General features: G+C 41.2%; 1 protein-coding gene across 2 annotated transcripts; it reads left to right on the forward strand.

Moving 5' to 3' along the window:
• The first annotated feature begins 34 nt into the window (after nt 1-34).
• On the forward strand, nt 35-20,235 carry BEND3 (BEN domain containing 3). 2 transcript variants are annotated; one of them, XM_058021494.1, is made up of 4 exons: nt 35-164; nt 9,760-9,804; nt 10,250-10,470; nt 15,384-20,235. In XM_058021494.1, the coding sequence occupies exons 2-4, from the start codon at nt 9,771-9,773 to the stop codon at nt 17,643-17,645; spliced, it is 2,517 nt and encodes an 838-aa protein (XP_057877477.1). In that variant the 5' UTR covers nt 35-164; nt 9,760-9,770; the 3' UTR covers nt 17,646-20,235. The 2 variants fall into 2 exon arrangements, with proteins under 2 accessions (XP_057877477.1, XP_057877476.1); XM_058021493.1 differs by lacking the exon at nt 35-164 and adding an exon at nt 852-936.
• The last annotated feature ends 791 nt before the right edge of the window (nt 20,236-21,026 follow it).

Consider the following 21,026-nt stretch of genomic DNA (forward strand, 5'->3'; position numbering starts at 1 on the left):
TGGGGACGGATTTACGGGATCGGTGCGGCCGCGGCCGGGGTCTCGGGAGCAGCCGGGCGATCTCTCCGGCGGCGCGGCCGGAGCCCGGCTCTGCCTGGGGATGACCCGGATCCCCCCGGTTTTGTCGCAGCCTGGCGGTGGCGGCGGCGGGACGCGAGTGGCGGGTGGGTGTTGGGAAGGCGCGCGGGGGGATGCGGGACCGTGTGCCCGCGCGCGGCCACGTGCTCGCCGCCACCTGCCGTGGGCACGCGGCCCCCGCCGCCGCCTCCCCCGCGCGCGCACGTGCGCGGCCCGCCGCCTGGCTCTCCACGCGAGACCGCGCGGAGCGGCCCGGCCACGCAAAGGCCGGGGAGGGCGGCGGGGGGGAGCGCGTTTCCCGCGCGGCGGCGGCGGCCGGCAACGAGCGCGCCCCGTCCCCGCCGGTCCCGGCCCCGTCACGCGGGGCCGTGTCCCCGAGCGGCGGCGGCCCCACGTGCGGGCGCGGGGTCCAGGGCAGGGCGTGTCGCGGGGCGGGCGCGTGGCACTCCCGGCGGCGGGGCCTCTGCCCGCGCGGCACCGAGTGGGCGGCGGGGCGGGCGCGGCGCGGGGGCGCGCGGGGTCTCCAGTGGGAACCGCGCGCGTTCCCAGTGGCAGTGCCGGGGAGGGCGGGGGGTGGGGAGCCAGGGGACGGGGGAGGAGCGGGCCGCTCTCCCCCCCCACCCCCGCTCCCTCCCTCCCTCCCCTGCCCCTGCCCCGGGGCGGCGGGTGGCGCTGGCCGCGGCGGGTCGGGGCTCGGTGTCCTTGTGCGGAAATGACACACGGTCCCGTCACGTCACGCGAGAGCGCAGCGCGCGGACCCTCGCACACAAAGAGCGGGGGGGAAGCGCGGGCTCCAGCGGCGGCCGCTCCAGCCGCCCCCGCCGCCCCGGGGCTCCCGTGGCCCCGCGCGGAACAGAGGTAAGTCTCGCCACCGCCGCTGGTGGGGACGGGCGCCGTTCCACGCACCCCACGGCGAGCGGGGAGCGCCGCCCCGGCGGGTGGGGGAAGAACGGGGAGGGGGGGGCCGAGCGGGGGAGGCGCGGGGCCGGCCCCTCCCCCGGCCGCCCGCGGGCCGGGGCCGCGCTGCCGGGGCCGCGCGGGCGGGGGTCTCTTTGTTCGCCGCTCCGAGCGGCGCTGCGGCGGCGCGGGTCGCGCGCGCCCGGCCCGGGTGCCTCCATCCGCGGGGCTGGGGGAGGGGGACAACGGGGAGCCGGTGGGGTGGGGGTGGGGGGGCAGCGGAACGGTCACGCCGCCGTCACCTCCAGCCTCACCTTAACCCCTTCCCCCTCCTCCCCCGCGCGCCGGCCACATAGATCCGCCCGGGCAGGGTTCGGACCGGAAGCACCAACCGCCGCCTCCGCCTCGGGCTCGTGGGTCTGACCGCGGAAGCGGCCGCGGCCGCGCCGCGTGCGGTGCGCGCGGGGCGTCCCCCGCCGCAGCGCCCGCCCCCGGGCGGGGCCTCGCGCCGCCGCCGCCGCGCGCGCCGCTCCCACGTGGCGGCCGCTCCGCCGGCCCTCGGTAGGCGCGGGGGGAGCCCCGGCCGCGCCCGGCCCCGCCACGGGCCCGCCCGGGCACCGCCCCGGGGCTCCGCGGGGCCACGCGTGCCCCGGGAGCTAGCGCCGGGGTCAGGGTCCCGCCTGTCCTATCATACACGGCGGGAGGAGCGGCCGGCGGGTGGTTGCGCTGGAATTCGTGTCGGTCCTCGCTGGGTCGCGCTCTGAGGGGCCCGGTGAAGGGCACTGCGGGGGAATGGGCCGCCCCTGGCCCGACCGCCTCCCGCCAGGTCACCCGCGGCTTCCCCTGCCCCGAACAGCCGCTGCCTCCGCCCGGACCACGCTCACCGCCCCTTCCCCGACCACCGCCCGCTTCCCCCGCGCTGATCGCCCGCTGCCTCTACCCTACTTTTCCCTGCGGTGTGTCCACACAGCCCTTTGTAAATAGAAGGGAACAAACTCTGAACCAGCAGAATGCGAGCCGGCCGCGGGCCAGCAGCCATGTGACGGCTCCCACATAGCGTTGACGCAGTCCCAGAGTTTTTTTGGGTTGAAGTGTGAGTAGGGTTTGCGCTGCCACCCATAAACACAGAGTATGCCTGACCCATGGGGCAGAGACATCTAGGCAGGGAAAGGGAAACCTTTTCCCTGTTTTCAACTTTAATGATTTACATCTCGTAAAACAAATAATTACCCATGGATGTTCATACATACTTCTTATCTCCTGCTAAATCAAACTCATTATTGGACCAAGGGAGTTTTTATCTTTGCGCTAAGTATTTTCATAGGTTAGGTAAGTTCAGTGGATAAAAATAAACGGAAGGTGAATGAAGTTTGGAGGAGAATTAAAACTGCACAAAGTTCAGATGGAACAGTATTTTAAAATAAAAGCAGACTGAGAGGCGAGAGAGGAAAACAAAATGTTTTAATAGACCAGTGGAAAACACGTGGTTGAAGAAAAGACAAATCTATGCATTACTGCTGGAAATAAACTAGGTTGCATTACTGCTAGAAATAAACTAGGTTAGTGTTTTGCTGACCCCTGCAAGATTAAATTGCTGTTTGGTAAAAGTACAGAGGACAGATTGAGAAAACTTCAATTTTAGGCAAATTGTGAGAAAACTGAGCAGAGTGGTTTTGATTTGTTGGGTTGTTTTTTGGTTTTTTTGGGGGTTTTTGTTTGTTTGGTTTTTTAGGCTTTTTTTTTTTTTTTTTTTTTTTTAAATCTGCATATTTAACTTAATTAAAATGAAATATGAAAGACCCAAATTAAGTGCATGCCCTCTTAGTCCTACTGAAAAAGCACCCTTGTTGCAGGCTGGCTTCAGTGGAGATTTGAGGCTTCATGTCCTGCTCCACAGGGCAGCAAAGGAGGTTTTCAAAATATGAAAATACAAGGATTTTTATTCTCCATAAGAATAGTGCTTCCAACGACATCTGCTGGTTCCTTAAAATCTTTGTAGTTTTAGAACTTACTATTCATGTATTTAGAACTTACTATTACTCATGTAGTCAAAATGCTTGTAATGTTGGAATACTGTTTTCTACAGTACTTAGTTTTACAAGGGTCAGTACTGGATATTAAGAACAAATTTCATTGAGAAACAAGGCTACAGCACCCTATTACCTCAAAATGAATAGAACAGAAAGCATTTGCTTTTAGTATTTCATATGCTGTCTACTTGCATTTTTCTCTTTGCTCAGTTAAATGGAGCAACATTCAGATCTCAGTTTCTTTAAGATGGGTGGTCAGTTTCAAATAACTGTCTTGGTTTTTGTTTGGTAGTGTTTTTTATTAAGGTGATTTCAGGTATTGGACTTCTTTGACCCTCTGCTTCTTCAAAATTTATAAGGCCTTGTCAAAGTTATGTAAAATTTGTTGTCAAATCATAGACCCAAATCACTGGCCCATAGACCTGAACAAAAGGCAAACATTGCCTTTAAGAAATACATTTTCCAGCTCTGTCTTGGAGTGGTATTTATGTCTAATTTAGTTGAATTGAATTTGAGTTGCACTGTCTTTTACAAATCGGAGGAATAAAATCTACCCTGAGGATAATTGCAATATTGAAATTATTGAACCCAGTGCTGCAGCTAGGAAATAAAAGATGCAGATTACTTGGCACCCAAAGCAGAACGCAGAGCTCGCAGTTCTCTAGGTTTGCTTCTCAGCCCAGCAGGAGAGCTTTCCAAGAGACAGCCTGGAGAGCAGCACGCACCCCGAACAGGAGGCGGCTCCTGGGCAGCCTGAGCAGAGGGCACACGCCTCCAGTCCTTTTTGACTCTGGGACTGTAGGGCTGGGTTGAGAATTGTTATTTCCTCTCATTATTTCCAACTGTTCCATAGGAATCAGTCTTCTAAATCATCACGAGGGACAGAGTTCCACACCATTGCCAGGCACTTGGAGCAGCCCTCTGCTCACCTGCTGTGTGGAATGGCACTGCTTCCACCTACCCCCACCAGCTTTCAAGGCTCTGGACTTCCCATGGGAAGCTTTGGTTACTTTCTGTGCTTCACCCAGTGCATGATAGGAAGTGTAGGCAGAGTCTGAGACAGGGAACAGGACAGACACTTGAGTTTTGGCCCAGATTAATTGATTAATCATTGTCAATTGCTGACAATGAATATATGTACAGTGCTTTTGATTGGCTCTGGGTAAATCATGCTCTAGTTATGTAGTGTAATACCATTGCAATTCAGTGATAAAGTCCTGTTACATGATGGTATGTGTAGGAGGAGGTGCTAATTTTGGCTATTAAACAGCAGTTGAATGTACATGTCTTAGAAAATTTAGCTAGTGTCATCTCCTTAAAAGATCCGCTTTTTTTCTTTTTGTTCCTCATTTATTTAACTTTATTAGGATACATATGCTGTAAGAGGGATGTTGTATCTTTCACTGCATCCTGAAAGCTAAGGAAACAGAGCAGTTTATTCTGCATATGTTATCAAACACGTATTTAATATTACTAACAAACATGTATGTCTTAACATTTGCCCAAAATGTAGAAGAACGGTTGACATTTTCAGAAGCAACGCTCAAGAACACTTTTCATTATGAGCTGAGTTTTATATATGAAGCAATGTACCACCATGAGGCTTTAAAGGGAATAAACTTAAAACACAATGTCTCAATCCCTGTGTTTTTAATAACATTCTTGTAGCCAGTAATGAAGAATTAGGGACATTCCTGCCAACCTACATGAAGAAGCTAAAATACTTAGTGGGACGATGTGCATCCAAGAAGCAACTTCTACATTTTTACCATGCATTAGTGAATTGAACAATACAATGTTCTGTAAGGAGTTAAATTCTAAGCAGCAAACTTCTATAAAACTGATAATCATCATTATTGTTATTATTTAGTAACTTGTTTAAGGTAGTGATTAATTTTCATTTATGATTAGCATTAACAAGTATGATGAAATCCCAGTTGCTTTCCACATGCAGCATGTGTACAGTTTTATAGTTTCCTGTGTGGTTTTCACACTATTTTTTTTCATTTGTCAGAACTTAGCACATTAGATATGGGAGTTCAAAGAGTACAGTTACTTTAGTTACAAACAGCAGGACAGCAGTATTTTTTTCTGGTGGAATTTTTTAATTCAATTTTTAAGTCAGGCTGTGAAAATGATCAGTCAGGCTTTCTTTAAGAATGATTGCAAAGGCAGAGAACTACCTTCATCTTACATGATGAGCAGGATCTTTTCTCCCTGTATTGTGCTTTTGTAATGGTCAAAATCATAAGAGGGGTCGGGAAAGCAGCCTTCAAAGCAAACACATGAGTAATTGTTAGGTGGTAAACGGGAGGGGGAGAATGCACATTATGGGAAGATATAACTTAACAAACTAAACAAAATATTCAGTTTTGTTTTGTGTATCAATAACTAGATAAACCTTATGCTACTTTGAAGTAGCAATATGCATTATACTAGATGATATGAGAATGAAATACATTCCGAGTATGAGTTGCAATTTCTTTCCTTACTCATAAAATCTGTCGTACCCCAGTGCTTTAAATCTTTAAAGCTTCAGTGCATATTTTGGGTAGGTGCATTTTTGGTAAGTGGTTCACATGTTCCATTCTACATGCAAAAGCAGCTTTAGGGTGGTCGGTAACACTAAATGCACAGAGAAACATTCCAAAACACCTTTTTAAGGTGTTATTCCATGCTTTGCAACTCCCAGCACTGCCCTATTCTTTGAGCTTCTCTGTTGACCATGGGTAATACCATTTCAATGTGGAATGTCATTACCAAAATGATACAACAGTGCAGTTAAGTGTCATGACCTGGTACATTTTTGGAATAGAGGCAGATGTCTAAGCAAGAGTAATTGAAGTAGGGAGTGTTAAGTCCCGTCATTGAACTGTCTTGTTCATTGCCTAGTCTGATGAGAAGGGAGAGCAGGATCTGCGGGAAGGGAATTTGTCCAGTAGTGACAGACAAGGTGTTCCAGGACTCCCCTTCATTCCCTACTCCCTTGGATTTGGCTGTTGACATAGTGAAAGTGTTTGGTTTGGAATCTTTCTTCCAGGGGGTTCACCAGAAAACAGGATGCAGTGCGGCATCTGTCTGTATCCCAGCGAGATAAAGCTGCCAAGGCTGGTTGCTCTGCCAGTCACAGTTGCAGGCGTGGGCTTCCAACTTCAGCACAGAGTGTTCACTCTTTCCTAGAACTTGCAAACAGCTGTCCTCTAGATAGCATTGAGCAATTATTAGGCTGAGGATGATAAGTATATTTATCTTCCGTTTTGAAAAAAATACATATAAGATTGAAATATGTTTTGTATACTCAACATGACAAGGAACAACTGTTGGATGTTTGCTTTACTGTATGTATTTCTCACTCAATTGCTTTTTGCAGTATTTTGCCCCAAGATCTTTTAGACTTTTTTTTTCATTCCAGCTTTGCCTAATCTCACAGTCTGGGCTAGACTGCTACCTCGAAACAGACTTTGACAGTGCTACCTCTTTTAAAGAGGAAGTTATTATTAGTAAGAACTGATGCACAGCAAACAATATTTTAGCAAATATGAAATCTTTTATCTTTAGTGGACTTGAAACAATCAACAAAATTGTTGTTAATCTTACATATACAGGCATGCATGCACAGACACACTCAGAAAGAGATACAGGCTTTCTACCTTTCCATAAATCCTAATTTCCTGTGGAAGCAATGATGCCATTGCTATGTTGGTGCCTCTTTGTTGGCTCACTAGTCACCCGTGGGTCCACTATGACCCAGATTTGAAGCGAGATGGTGGAATAAATAAGGTATCATTGAATAGTTGAACCAAGCCAGTGACTTGCTGGTATGAGGAGAGATTTTAATTCCTCCTTTCCAGCCCAAACCTTGTGCATATTCCTGAGCTGGGCCCTTTGCTTCTGTCTTACAAGGAAAGTGACCCAGGAAAAAAAGGAGTTGATTTCTGACAGTTTATCAAGATGGAAGGTTAAGGTGGGCACCCATGCTTGACCAAGGGAGCAGGTGGGGCTGCAAGACAGGAAATCAAAGGGACAATTGAATCCTGTCTCTTAACAGAAGCTGTTATATGTTTGATGTGCTTCATTTTCTCAATACCAGAGTTCTTACAAATCTCACAAAGAAGACAGGAAACTAGATAAGGAAAGAGATTATTACCAGGGCTCCCAAAAATGAAAAAAAAAATTGGAGTTCATGCTTTTTTTTTGACACCTAAGATCTCAGGTATGGAACACAGTCTTCCCAGGCTTCATTGGTTCTGACACTGATTTTCTCTATTCACTTTTAATTGTATTCTGGCAGTTTTCGGATTAAAAAACCTTAAAAGGTTTAAACCTGTATTTCAAATTTGTGAAACAATGTTTTAACTCAGTGTTATTTGACCTGAATTCAGGGTAGCTTTGGCCTTCCTAATGTTGTTTCCTTCAGAAAGTTAACTGTTGCTTTGCTTTAATTTTCACTTCTTTCCCGTGTTAAAGAGTGGTTTTTCAAGTACTCATTTATCTTCTCCTTTTAGTTTGATTTTTCCTCTGATAGGAATTCTTCTAAAGCATTCTTCCCATTTTAACAATAGTAATAGCAGGAATTAGAAAGAAAATAAAATTCCTAAATATTCCTTCCTAAATATTTGTTTCATCCACTGCCACCTTTTAATCTTCTCTTCTGCCTTTCTGGTTAACATTTTTCACTGTTTTGCTCCAACGAAGCAGTCTAGGATTATATGAAAAATCATTTTGATCTCCATTTTAGAATGTTCTGTAGTGGTATTGATAGATTTGCTTACTGTCACCTCAGGCTCTCACAAAAAGATTGTGTGTCACACTCCCTGAGCACTGACATCTGTTGGTCTTGTACCACAGCCCTCAGAGCCATGCCTAGTGCACCATGGAAAAGTGCAAGGAAGATCCAGGCAGTAACTATCAATGTATGTGGGATATCAGGGCAAAATATGAACTGTTAGTACAATGGGATTTTCTTAAGGTCCAGGAGGGCTTTTTGATGGTGCTGTGAGAAGTAGACTGCTGTAGGATTTTTCATGAAGAGCTGTAGTGACTTTGTCTAAATCTCTAAATACTGTTGAGTTAATAAGACCGGGTATTAACCCATGTCAGGGCTTATCAGGTGGTTTAAAAGTTGGTGCAGGCCACTTAGCTTCACGCTGTTATGTTTAGAGAGTTTGCAGGAGTTTAAGTGACATGATTATGGTACTGTTAGGCTTGCATAATTGATATATGGATCAATTCATAAATCAATACAAGTCCTGAAATAGGGAATTATGGTGGGTAAAAGGATAAGGTATCTGAGGGGTTTGTAGTAGCTCTACATCCAACTGAGAGAGGCTTATTTTTATACGTGATGATGAAGACAATCTCATTTTATCCCCTTGAGGATGCCCTTTACAAGGCTGTATATAGGGGCCATGTGGAAGATCAGCACATCAAAGAGTATCTTGGCTTCAAGGGTGGCCCAGTATAAGCTGATTTTATAAATCTGTGCATCTTTTGTTTGGGTGCCACCTATTGTAAATTGTACAAAATCTAATCCAGAATGGAACCTCATAGTTACCATTACAGCCATCAATGACCTACAAATTGAAATTCATATCTACACACCATTCACGTGTTTACAGAGTTTTTAAAAAGTGTTTTGAGATGTAAAAAAAATAAAAATTGATTCATCATTATTCAGGAGAGAGTTACAGACTATTTTTCCTTCCACAACGGATTCTCTGTCTTTCTTTCCCCATCTTTCTTATCAATTTCATTATAATTCCCACTCCTAGGCTATGTGTACACTTTTGATTGACTGGTTTTATTGACTTTCACTTGTAAAGCCATAATATTCTGGGCCAGATAAGCATAATGCTGCGTGTAGAGGAGCATGAGCAGAGCGTGACCGTTTGCCAGTCACCCGCTCTCCAGTGGAGAGTGTCAGTTTGCAGCTGCGTGCCCTGGAAGGGTCAGTGATATCTGACCAAGTTGTTTGCTTTGTAGATCTCCAAAGATTTAGAATATCTTTTAGGAACACGTACAGAGATTGATGTTTGGCCCCAAGTAACTTGCAAAATTAGTTTTCAAGTAAACAGAAATGCAGGTGAGTTTTTCACGTGAGAAGTAACACTAAAATCATGCTAGCATAATATATATATTTGCTTTTCCCTACAAAACCCACATTATTTAGAGGCTAACAGAGAAAAAGGACTTAGTGTAGATCTATGTGCATTGTTCTGCTGGAATTGATGCAATTTATACCAAAAGATGAAAGATTTTTAAATAAAAACATACTCCAGGATGTATGTTACTATTAATGATGAGTTTTCTTTCTGTGATGACTTTGTGTCAACACAAGGACAATATGAACACATTTGACTGTAATAATAGCGATTTTGTACAGGGGGAAGACTTAATACAATTAACTTCCATTTATATACTGCCAAGACACTACAGAGAAGGTTTGAATGACTTTTACGTTTGTCTGTACCAGAAAAAGACATAGAGTTTAAAATAGTTCCCTACCTGCTGTGCGTTATTAACAATATAGTTTGCCTGTTGACGGGTCTGTAGATGGCCATGAAGGTTATTGAAAATAACTAGTTGAAAATAACTATTGAAAATAACAAACATACAGACTGGAAAGGCTGGGAGTCATTTGTGGGCTGTTAACTCAATACTTCTAGATTAAGAGTAATTACAAGAGGAGATGTAGATATCCCCTGATTCTAGAAGATGCTGATATTTATTTTTGTGTTTTTGTTTTGTTCTTTAGAGAGATAGAAGATGAATTCAGCTGAAATCACTGATGATGATGAAGGTAAAATATGATACTTCGTATAATTTTTGATCAGGCAGAAATATTTGTTGATTTAAAGTATTTGCCACCTAATAGAGAATGCAGTTGGATCAAGACAAATTGCACTAATGTTTTTTTTAAAGTTATCTAAAATAGGGCATTATCTTTGTTAGTCATTATTATTTCTACTCTACATCCTTCCTCCCCTCCAAAAAATCTTCCTCCTGTAATATTATTTGTTTATACTTTAGATTCTTCTTTGGACAAGAAGATGTCATTTATTGGAAAATGGAATGATTTGATTTTGTGATGGCCCCAATATACACTTACCATAGGAGTAATAAATATAATGAAGTTCTTCAAAACACATTTTCGTATAAAGAGACAAATCACAGAACATTATACTAAGGATGTCATGGTTTTCTGGAGAGGGTGCTTTATCTTTCTAAACATTCTCTTTTTTCAGTAAAAATTCCTAAGAAAAATGTGAAAGTGGAAACAGAAAATAAAGATGAAGCTCTGGACTGCTCAGTAACTTCCAGATCAGCTGAGAAACACTCACTGGATGGTGCGGTGACTTGCCTACAGGATTCCAGCAAACGGAAACAGAGCTCCCTTGGCTGTGATGGGTCAGGAGGCCAGCAGGATGCCTTACCCAGCGTGAAGAAGAGACGCTTTACACAAGAGGTGACTGCTCTACACATGACTGTGATTTTTTGGTTCATATTTTCTAGGCTAAATTCTCTGCTGCTTTAAGTAGAATGCAAGTCTTTTAACTAAATTTGCATTGGTAATGAGTTTGTTGCAAATGTGGCTAATCTTAAGCCAGTTTGCACACAGCTGGATGTTCTCTAAATAACATGAAAGTGGTCATATTTATGAAATATAGTTCATAGTAATAGATGAATTCATTTATGTGAATAATATTTTTGTTGCTCAGCAGATAACATAGGAAGGGGCAGTGACTTGGAGTAACTGGGCATGACTGATTACAGTCCCTCTCCTGTCACACAGTCCCTCAGCTTGATCCTGAGTGGCAGAATCAGGGCTGTGATTCTTTCTTCAGTGACAAAGATTTAATGTCAGTAAGACATTAAATAAAATGTATAAAATAATACAGTATAAATTACTGTATTATTTGAAGGATAAAAATGCAGGGATGCAGAAGATTTCAGTTATATCAAGAGTGGAATGTATTACAGCATCTGATGTGGCATCCCAGCTTGGGACAATCCAGATGTTTCTCTAGCCAGTGAAGGAGATGCCCAGTCTTTTCCATTATCCTGATCTTGTGTTTCACCTCTCTAGTAATGGTGGATTTTAACTAATCTCTGCTGAAATTGAGCTAGCTTCTTTTTGTCCTTGTTCTTTTCAGTAGGGAGAGCAATGATCATCTGTTCCTAGAAAAGTCTTCTGCTTGTGGGAAAATTCATGTGATGTTGTCCACTCTCAGTCCTTCCTTTCCAAGATTAAAATTCTCTTTTTTCAGCTCTTCTTCAGGAGTCACGTTATATTTTTGTTGTTCCATTTGAGAGTCCAGACAGACTAGTGTCCAGTGTTGGGTAGTAACATCTCTCCTGCCACCCTCTAGAGCAGTGTATTGACCTCCTGTTTTTCACACTCAGCACTTTATTAAAATAACCTAGATTCAAATTCATCCTCTTTTGAATAACTTCAGGCCCTGGGTTATATTTAGTTTGTGACCTATCCTAATGCACGTATCCTTTTCTGCTCTTCTACTACCTAGCCAGTTATTCCATGATGTATTTGCACATTTCATGTCTTCTTTATAGCTGTAGTTCTCTGTGATTCTTTTTCTTGACTATCATCTCTCTGACTTCTTACGGCTGTTTTTTCCCCCTGAATGCCTGTGGTAGGTAGGTTTTAATCTTATTACACGGTTTCTTTCTTTTCCTTTCTCTTTTTCTTTTTACAATTGTTTTCCTTACATTCAGATTCTTAAAAGAGCTTTATAATGTGAACTGTGCTTGCTTTGCATTTTCCTGTTTGCCATTAATAAATTTTAAAGTTTTATTTGAAATTAATTATAACTTTGGATTTATAATATCAGAAGTTGACCCAGGAACAACAATGAAAATTCATTCTTGGCTGACCCCAATGAATCAGCATGTTTAGTTAAATAACCAACCAGAAATAGTCCTCAATCTTAACAGGATTTTTAAAGTTAATTACTTCTCTAGTACCAATATTTTGTTTTAATTGATGACTTTATTAACTATTTCTATTTAAACAGTGGAAAAAGCTTAATTATTCTGAAGAATGTTGTGCTTGTATATTTTTACTGCACGTCATATAGGCATCTATCTATGATATAAACAGAGCTGTACTTTTGGGCTGGTAATTATATTACTAAATTACTTTTTATCTGAAGACTTCACTCTTTTTTTAAAATTTTGAGTGCCACTTCATAATCATGAATTAATTTTTCCTGATTTTCTTTTTAAAAAACAATATGTAGAAGATTGTAGATTTTAAAAAGTTATGTGCAGGACTTTCCATATTTTTATGTGCCTGAAAGTATATGTTTCTTGCTTATGTATTTATTTATTCTTTACTTCTGTGCTTGAATATTATGCACTGTATTCTTAGAGATATTTAGACTTTGTTTATTAAGCATAACAAAGGTCATAAATGGACTTGAGGATGAAGCAGCACAATAACTAAGCAACTTTTAAAACTTGGCTTAGGATTCCCAGGGAGTATGTGAGAGACTATTTCACAATTTCTTGTATTGGTCGATGTTTCGCAAAATACTGTACTTTGCAAATGTTCATAAAATGTTTAGAACATAAAAACTTGCTATGCAACTGTAGTATGAAAAGCAGCAGTGTCTTACATGCATTGAGTCTCATAGAACAGTATCTTTGCTTCTTTTTTGATAGTACTTTAGAACTGATAATCTTAAATGGGTGCAGTATTATCTGAAATTCATGGATGTTTAAAGATCAGTGTTACAGAAAACTGATCAGTTAAATTGTACATTTTGCAAAAGCCATGTATTTATGGTGTTGATAGTGCTGTTCCCAGATGGAAATCATAGACAGGATAATTAAAAGCAAAAGAAAAGAAAATGAGAATGCATCTGAACTAAAATATCCTTAAATATTTTTAAGGCCCAAATGTTTTGTCATCTGCTGGGAGAACACTGGCTATATGTTTCTGAAATGCAAATATTCTGAAATGCAAATCCATCTCGCAGCCAGATCCAGACACTGGGAGCTGCATTAGTGAAGGAAGAAGTTCAGCTGCTATCGTAGTGTAGTTCTTAGCATGAGCTCCACAGCACCATGTCCAAAACTGAGACTGCAAACTTTAATGATCTTACTGTCAAAGTAATGAATTAATGTTCTTTAATACACATTCTAATATTGATTTGGCCTGACTGTGTGTGAGGGGCACATCAATAGAAGTTACCCTTATATTGCCAAGTTTTATTATTAATTAATTAGGGAAAATAAACAGCAGGAGGTCAAATGAGAACTGACAGATACCTGGTGGCCCATGGCAAGCTATTTAGCAGCAAGGTATTTTCGTAGTAGAAGAGGAATTGAAAGAGGCAGATGCTGTTTCTGAAGGCATATTTGGTATGTTCTCAGTTAACAGGAGTGTTAATGAAAGAGCAACTTAGGTGGTAGGTCTCACTGGTTGTGTAAGAAAAGTTTTGTTTTGTTCTTTAGATGTAGAATAGTAAAAAGCTTTGTAATTCAGTTTGTGTGCCTGACTGAGGAGCAGTATTGTGCACACTGTCGGTGAGATTTTCATGGCCTGCTTTTAGATGATGTCTATGCAGGGCTCTGTTACCACCTGGAACTTCCTCTGTTTCTTCACTGACAAGTGCAGGTGGGGTATGACATCTTCAGTCCCAGCTTAGGAGCCTGCAGTTTGGTGGGGGCAGCGTGGATTTCAGTTTGCTCACAGTTCGGTCGCTGTTCTGGCTTTGTTATGAGTGGGACTGGAGTGGGACAGTCTTCTAACTGGGACCTGGAAACCAGGTGTCCTAGGCACCATGACAGCCAGGGATTCTGCACACTGAAATGCATCTCCTTAGCATTACATTTTCATTTGATCATCTCTTCACACAGCTTTGGATGTGCAAACACAAGGTTTTGTATGAGGGTAATGTGATGTGAGTGAGAGCAGTACTTGGAAACAGCTTCAGTTTAATTGAATGCTGGTTTCTAAACTTGGAGTGGAAACCAGCTTGTTCTTTCTGAGTCTCCTTTGAGTATACATTGCATTAGAAATTAAAAAATAATTAGATTCAATTTGTCACTGCAGTAAGCAGATGCCAAGTATGAGTACACATAGGGACCACATTGATTTCATGACTCACAGTTCTGTTTCTTAAGAAAGAAACCTTAATTCAAGTTCCTCATTGTGGGACATTATGGGGCCTTCGCTAGAATTTCAAATTTCTTGTGGCTCTCAGCTCAGACCTGAAGTCTGTATTTCATTTGTTTTAATACTTGAATGCAAATTCTGTAGTGTTGTATCTAATTCATGTTCTATAGAACAAGCCAAGAAAATTGTTTCAGTATAGAAACATCTACAAATCTCGGAGTGTTTTCTCATGTTTGAGTTCTTTATGTGGGATTTTGATTCTGTTGTATCTGCTTAACTTTTAAGAATTATTTGCAATATCCATGTGTTTGTGAAAAAAACCCCAAATCAAGCCCTGCATATCTACTGTGAGATGATGAAAATGCTTGGTTCCAATTTCAAGCAATGAGGAATAAGTACAAATAATTGGAACATTAAGTCCTCAAGAATTCATTACTAGTTTTATATAATTTATAAATTATATAAATTTCTATAGTTTAAATAATTTAGAAAGTTAGAAATCTATGAGTCTAAACTTACTTGTCTTTCAGAAATAAAGAAATCTTCTGTTAGGCTTCCTTTAAAAAAATATATTGTACCAAGGTACTTTCCACTTTTTTATTATTTAAATAGAATACCTTTTAAAAATTAATAAATTTCTAGGACTTGTTTAGTACTTCTGCACCATTATAAAGAATTTTTTTAAAACATATATAAACCTTTCACATCAGAAAAAAGGGAATAAGCATATTTTTTGTGGTTTATAGCCTTTGTGACATTTTCAAAAGCTAACCTAAAGAGAGTGCTGGAATGTTAAATGCAGTTGTTGGAGGCAATGGCAAGGTCACAGGACTAGGAGTCAGAAAATCTAGATGCTATTCTTGGCTCTGTTGCTGACTTGTTGCCACCCAAATTCTTGACAGCCCAAGATCCTCATATCCAAGGTGAAGCCTAATGATACTTAATTTGGGGGAGTAATTAGAGCTCTGTGGGTAGAGAGTACTAAGAATTATTATTGCATTTCTGTTCCATGGGGAAAGCTATGAGCCAAAAAAAGGAAAACAAAAAGGAAACCTAAATAATTCTTTACTGTATTTTTATTTTTTCCAGTGAAATTATTAATTTTTATTGTTTAACACAAGTCCCCTGGAGAAAATTTGACTTTGCATATTTATGTAACAATGCCTGCTTAAGGAGCACATATTTATAGCTAATATTTTTAAGGGAGTGTTACTAATACAATATTTGTTCATTTGAAGGGCTCCCTTTCAAACATGAGGAACAGAGATGCTGGCTCACCCACGAATGCAGAGCAGCCAAGCAAGAACAAGAATTCTAATGTAGCATGGCTCTGTGAAGAAGAATCTTTCAGTGACACAATCACTCCATCTTATAAGAAACCTCTCTATGGCATCTCACACAAAATCACAGAGAAGAAGAACCCACCAGGAGCAGAGCAGTTTGCTTCTTATGAGTTGTTTGAAAAAATCAACCCCAGCAGTCCCTCACAAATTCGGACTTTGAACGATCAACGCAAAAGAGACTCAGCCATTGCAGTAGCGGCAGCATCAGCAGATTCAGAATCAAATATATATTCTTTGATACAGAAAATGTTTTACACGCTGAACACCCTCAACACCAATATGACTCAGCTTCACAGTAAAGTTGACCTGTTGTCTCTGGAGGTTAGCAGAATTAAAAAGCAAGTCAGTCCAGCAGAATCTGTTGCTGACTTCAAGCCTCCCCCGGAGTACCAGCTGACTTCTACGGAACTCAAACAAATCATGGATCAAAGCACATCGGGCGGAGACCTGGCTTGCCGGTTGCTGGTGCAGCTCTTCCCAGAGCTCTTCAGTGACGATGAGTTTGGCAGGAGCTGTAGTGCATGTGGCTTTCTCAACAAAAGGAAACTTGAATCTCTTCATCTGCAGCTTATTCGTAACTATGTGGAAGTTTGTTATCCTTCTGTGAAGAATACAGCTGTGTGGCAGTTGGAGTGTTTGCCTCAAGTCAATGATTTTTTCAATAGATTTTGGGCTCAAAGGGAAATGGAAAACAGTCAGCAGAATGTGCAATCATCCAGTTTTTATGAGACTGAGCAGGTCGAATCCTCTCATTTTATGGAGGATAAAGAGCAGGAGGAAGCTTTGTCGTTGGACAGGAGTAATGTCATTGCCTCAGATTACATGCTGGATGCTCAGGATCTCAATGAATTTTTAGATGAAGCTTCTTCACCAGGAGAGTTTTCTGTTTTTTTGTTACACAGACTGTTTCCAGAGCTCTTTGACCACAGAAAATTAGCTGAAAGGTACAGCTGCTTTGGAGACTCTGGAAAACAACTGCTGGATCCTCATCGGCTTCAAATAATCCGTAGGTACACTGAAATTTACTTTCCAGACGTGCAAGAAGAGGAAGCCTGGTTGCAGCAGTGTGTTCAGCGAATAAATGATGAGCTTGAAAGTACATATATGGATGGAAGTGAATGTGACCAGATGAGAGATGACTGTTACGATTCTTCTAGTTTACCAGATGATGTATCAATCATAAAAGTGGAAGACAGTTTTGAATATGAAAAGCCTGGCAGACGGTCCAAAAAAATTTGGCTTGTACCCATAGATTTTGACAAACTTGACTTTCCCCCTCCTGATTTCGATGTCCCTGTCCCAGATTACCTGTTGAACAAGGAACAGATTAAAAGCATATATGAAAGCAGTCTTTCCATAGGCAACTTTGCTTCCCGATTGCTTGTTCTCTTATTTCCTGAACTATTTACTCATGAAAACTTACGGAAGCAATACAACTGTAGCGGATCTTTAGGCAAGAAACAGCTTGACCCCACTAGAATTAAATTAATTCGACATTATGTGCAGATACTGTACCCCAGAGCGAAGAACGACAGAGTGTGGACATTAGAGTTTGTTGGGAAGCTTGACGAGAGGTGTCGACGAAGAGACACGGAGCAAAGGCGCTCGTACCAACAGCAACGGAAAATCCATGTGCCAGGGCCCGACAGGAGGGAATTTCTCACCTATGCAATAAACCCTGAGAGATTCCGGGAAGAATTTGAAGGGCCGCCACTGCCACCGGAAAGAAGCAGCAAGGATTTTTGCAAGATACCACTTGATGAACTTGTTGTTCCTAATCCAGACTTCCCTGTGCCTTCTCTGTATTTGCTGTCTGACAAGGAGATAAGAGAGATAGTGCAGCAGAGCCTGTCGGTCGGCAACTTTGCTGCCAGGCTTCTTGTAAGACTCTTCCCTGAACTCTTTACTCCGGAGAATCTGAGACTGCAGTACAACCATTCAGGTGCTTGTAATAAAAAACAGCTTGATCCCATCAGACTGAGACTGATCCGTCATTATGTGGAGGCAGTTTATCCTGTGGAGAAAATGGAAGAGGTGTGGCATTATGAATGTATACCGAGCATTGATGAAAGGTGCCGGCGTCCTAACAGAAAAAAGTGTGATATACTGAAAAAAGCTAAGAAAGCAAAAAAAGTGACAGGCTCTTTAAACTGCTAAGACTTTGACCACTAAATTATTGTCAAGAGTATGCTTTGGTTTAGACTGAAGGGCCTGTTGGGAGCTGAGGGTTCTCAGCACCTGGGACAGTCAGGCACTAAATTTGTTGCGTTTCAGTGTGTGTGTTGCGTTTCTGTTGGCACCGCAGCAGTGGGAAGTGGCTGACTACATTTGTACATGGGTAAAGACCATCAGTGACAGCTATCAATGACTCGCTAAGAGCGTGATATTCACTGGTGCAAATACATGTATTGAAACTATTGCTCCACTCCCCATTTCTGCATCTTCCTTTTCTATCACTTTCTGATAATAAAGAATTTTTTTTATGGTTGTGCTCTTCAAGAGCAGTTTTACATTATACCATTAGAAACAGTATTTTTAATTAATTCAGATTTTCAAATGTGTAGACTAATTTAAATTTGAATGTGCCATTTTCATTGGAAATCATTGGAATATTAGACTTTGCTTTTACAGTAACTTCAGCTTCACACTTGTTTTGTTCTTCATGATATTGAGGTACTGGAAGTTATAATACTGTGTCAAAGAGTGGGTCAGAATGGTGTCATTTGCATTTTTGACTGTTACATTGGTTTTATTTCTAAAATCAAGAATTTCTGTTGAAGAACTGAGACATGAGCATAGACACCGTGGGAATGGGTTTTTTTTTTTTTTGCACTGACACCACAACGTGTGTGATGTCAATGCAAAATATAATAACTCACTCACCCCCGTGAGTTATTGTTTTGTCCAGTGTAACTGCTGGAGTGTCTGAGGATTGCTTGTCTTGGGTAAAGCCACCAAAACAGATCCAAGCCTATACCCATGGAATATCTTCCCATCATCTGCTTGCCACCCTGTTTGTAAAATAGCAGAAGCAACAGCAACATCAAAAAGACCTGAAACAATGACTTAAAAAAATTTTAGACCTTACTTTCTATCAAAATCATGATTCCAAAGGTTTCCAGTGTTGATATTGAATTGCATATATAAAAAGTATGTGCAAAGATTGGTTTTGTGGTGAAATCCAGTGTTTCAGGGTCCCAGCATATGAGCTGTGGCAGTGTAACTCTTTCCATGAGTGCAACAGCATCTGAATATTTGGGTGTAGGGATACGGAACTCCCTCACTTTGCCAAATTGTTTTAGTGTAATTAGTAGCTATTTGGAGACATAACTGTGTATGTATAACTTAGGTTCATATGGTCAAGTTTGCATCATTAATATCCTCAAATGTAGCAAAGATCATCCAGAACCCAACATGAATTTGCTGTATGACTTGTCACTGGAGAGTGCTGCTTTAAAACTAGTTTTCTCTTAAAAAAAAAAAAAAAACAACTGATAGAAATGGTGAGAGAGAGTCAGTAAAGACAGTGGTTGCCTAAAGAGCATCACTGGAACACCTTGGAGCAATTGTTGATGTTCTCTGTGGTCCTTTTCTGTTGTTTACTTAGATGGGTCATAGCAAAATTTAAGTCAGTTCCAATGTAATTTTCTATTTTAGCATTTTTAAGGAAGTACAAAATATTTGATATTTTTACTTCAGATTTTTAGAATATATTGTTCGTAGACTCATATTGATCCCTTTGAAAGGAAAACAAAATGGTTTTTCCTGATGGCAAGAACTAGTAAACGTATTGTGTTAAACTGGGAGTAAATCATAGTTAGTAGCATTTGCTCATTTTGCCCATATGCTAGAAACATTCTCAGAGAATGTATGAAAAAAAGTCATGAATGTACTTAACAACACATTGATACTGTTTATATCCATTTAAATATTTCCTGTTGGTTTAATTAATAGCAGACCATACTCAAAATGGATATCAGAGCAAATACGGCTATAATAAATTGAAATCATTTTACCAAAGATAAAGAACTGATACCACAATGTCTGCATGTGTTCATTTTAGTGCATAAATTTGTCAAATTGAATGTATCAGAAACCAAGATTCTCTTGTCATTGTATGCTACCTAGAAACTCTGTGAATTTTTTTTACATGCACTTTTATAGGATGATATATAAAATAACAGAAGATCTTAACAGCTGTTTAATTTGTAGTTGCAAATGGCTGGCCAAAAGGTAAGAAATACAATTTTATTTTCTTATCCTAATGTTATATGTTTCACCACTTAGTGATGTCAAAGCTCCCAGAAGAATTCAATATATATTGAACTTTTTTACAAGGGATAGATGTTACTAGCTAGCATGCAAGTTTGAGACATACTGGCTTTTACTGTAGTCATTAATATTAAGTCATAAAATCAGTCAATTGATATTATCTAAAAAGTAATGAAAGAAAGAATTTGACAACTTTGATCATAAAAATGATAATTTTTGAAACTGGGTGTAAAAATATTTTTGTTGTGTTTTTTTTTCTCTTTTTATTGCTGTGTACATTCCTTTTGTCCAGCTCTTCACAACCCTTTCATGATTCGCTTGATTGTATGATTTATAACTGATGTCAAGAAAATACAGACATATAAATAGTGGCATAGTTCACTAACACAAGCTCTTGCAGTGCTTCTGAAGTACAGCCACTTCATCCAGTTGGTCAGTCTTGTAAATATATTAAAGGTATATTATTTTCATACAAGAGGAATGTTGTCTGGTGATTGTTCAGGTACAAGCAGGATTATTTTCCTGTAAAGTCTCTTACTAAGGTCTGAGATAACCTTAGGTAGTTGGACAAATACATAAAGGAAAACACCCCAGTTTGCTGCAGCCATTTAAAAAGATTTTTCTGTCTTTCAGACTTCTTCTGTTTAAAAGAATAAACTTAAAATTTTGGAAGTGAAACTGTGATAGGAGAGTGGCCAGATATTGAAGTGTTGGGTGCATAAATAGCCATGCACGCTGACTTCCTATGGATGAGCGTTACTTTCTACCTACTCAGTTAAGGTGGGTGTCAGGTGTCTCTACTTGTTACAGTGCAACTGTGTCAGCTTTCAGTAAGTATTGAATTGCCCATTTCTAAGCTTCCTAAAAGAAACAGTGTAGTATTATTATTTATTTTTGCATCTTATGCATTTTCTACAACTTGAACATTTCCGTAGAAGTTCTGTAAAAAATACAAAACAACACGTAAAAGAGAGGTGACATATACATCAGTTTATTGCCTGTAAAGTGTATTCAAGTGACAGAATCAACAACAAATGTGTTGGCAAATGAGAAAAATCTTCACTTGAAATCACTTAGTTATGCTGAGGCAGTGCAGCCAACAGTGTTTCATGTTCTAAGAAATGTTAGTGACTTTTTAAATTCTCTTCAAAACGCATATAAGTTTTTTCTAGGTACATTTTAAAAATGCTGTCATTTGTCTCTTTTCAATTATTATTTGATATTTATGCTGTAGCAGTGAGAAACAGAATTGTGTGCTCAATGCTC

Source organism: Melospiza georgiana, chromosome 3 (assembly GCF_028018845.1).
Source record: "Melospiza georgiana isolate bMelGeo1 chromosome 3, bMelGeo1.pri, whole genome shotgun sequence".
Classification (NCBI taxonomy): Eukaryota; Metazoa; Chordata; class Aves; order Passeriformes; family Passerellidae; genus Melospiza; species Melospiza georgiana.

What these genes read in the sequence shown, in the direction of transcription:
- BEND3 (XM_058021494.1), top strand. Translation starts at nt 9,771, where the DNA reads ATGAATTCAGCTGAAATCACTGATGATGATGAAG. An exon ending in AATCACTGATGATGATGAAG is followed by an intron (nt 9,805 to 10,249) that starts GTAAAATATGAT and finishes CTCTTTTTTCAG; the next exon opens with TAAAAATTCCTAAGAAAAAT. An exon ending in AGAGACGCTTTACACAAGAG is followed by an intron (nt 10,471 to 15,383) that starts GTGACTGCTCTA and finishes GTTCATTTGAAG; the next exon opens with GGCTCCCTTTCAAACATGAG.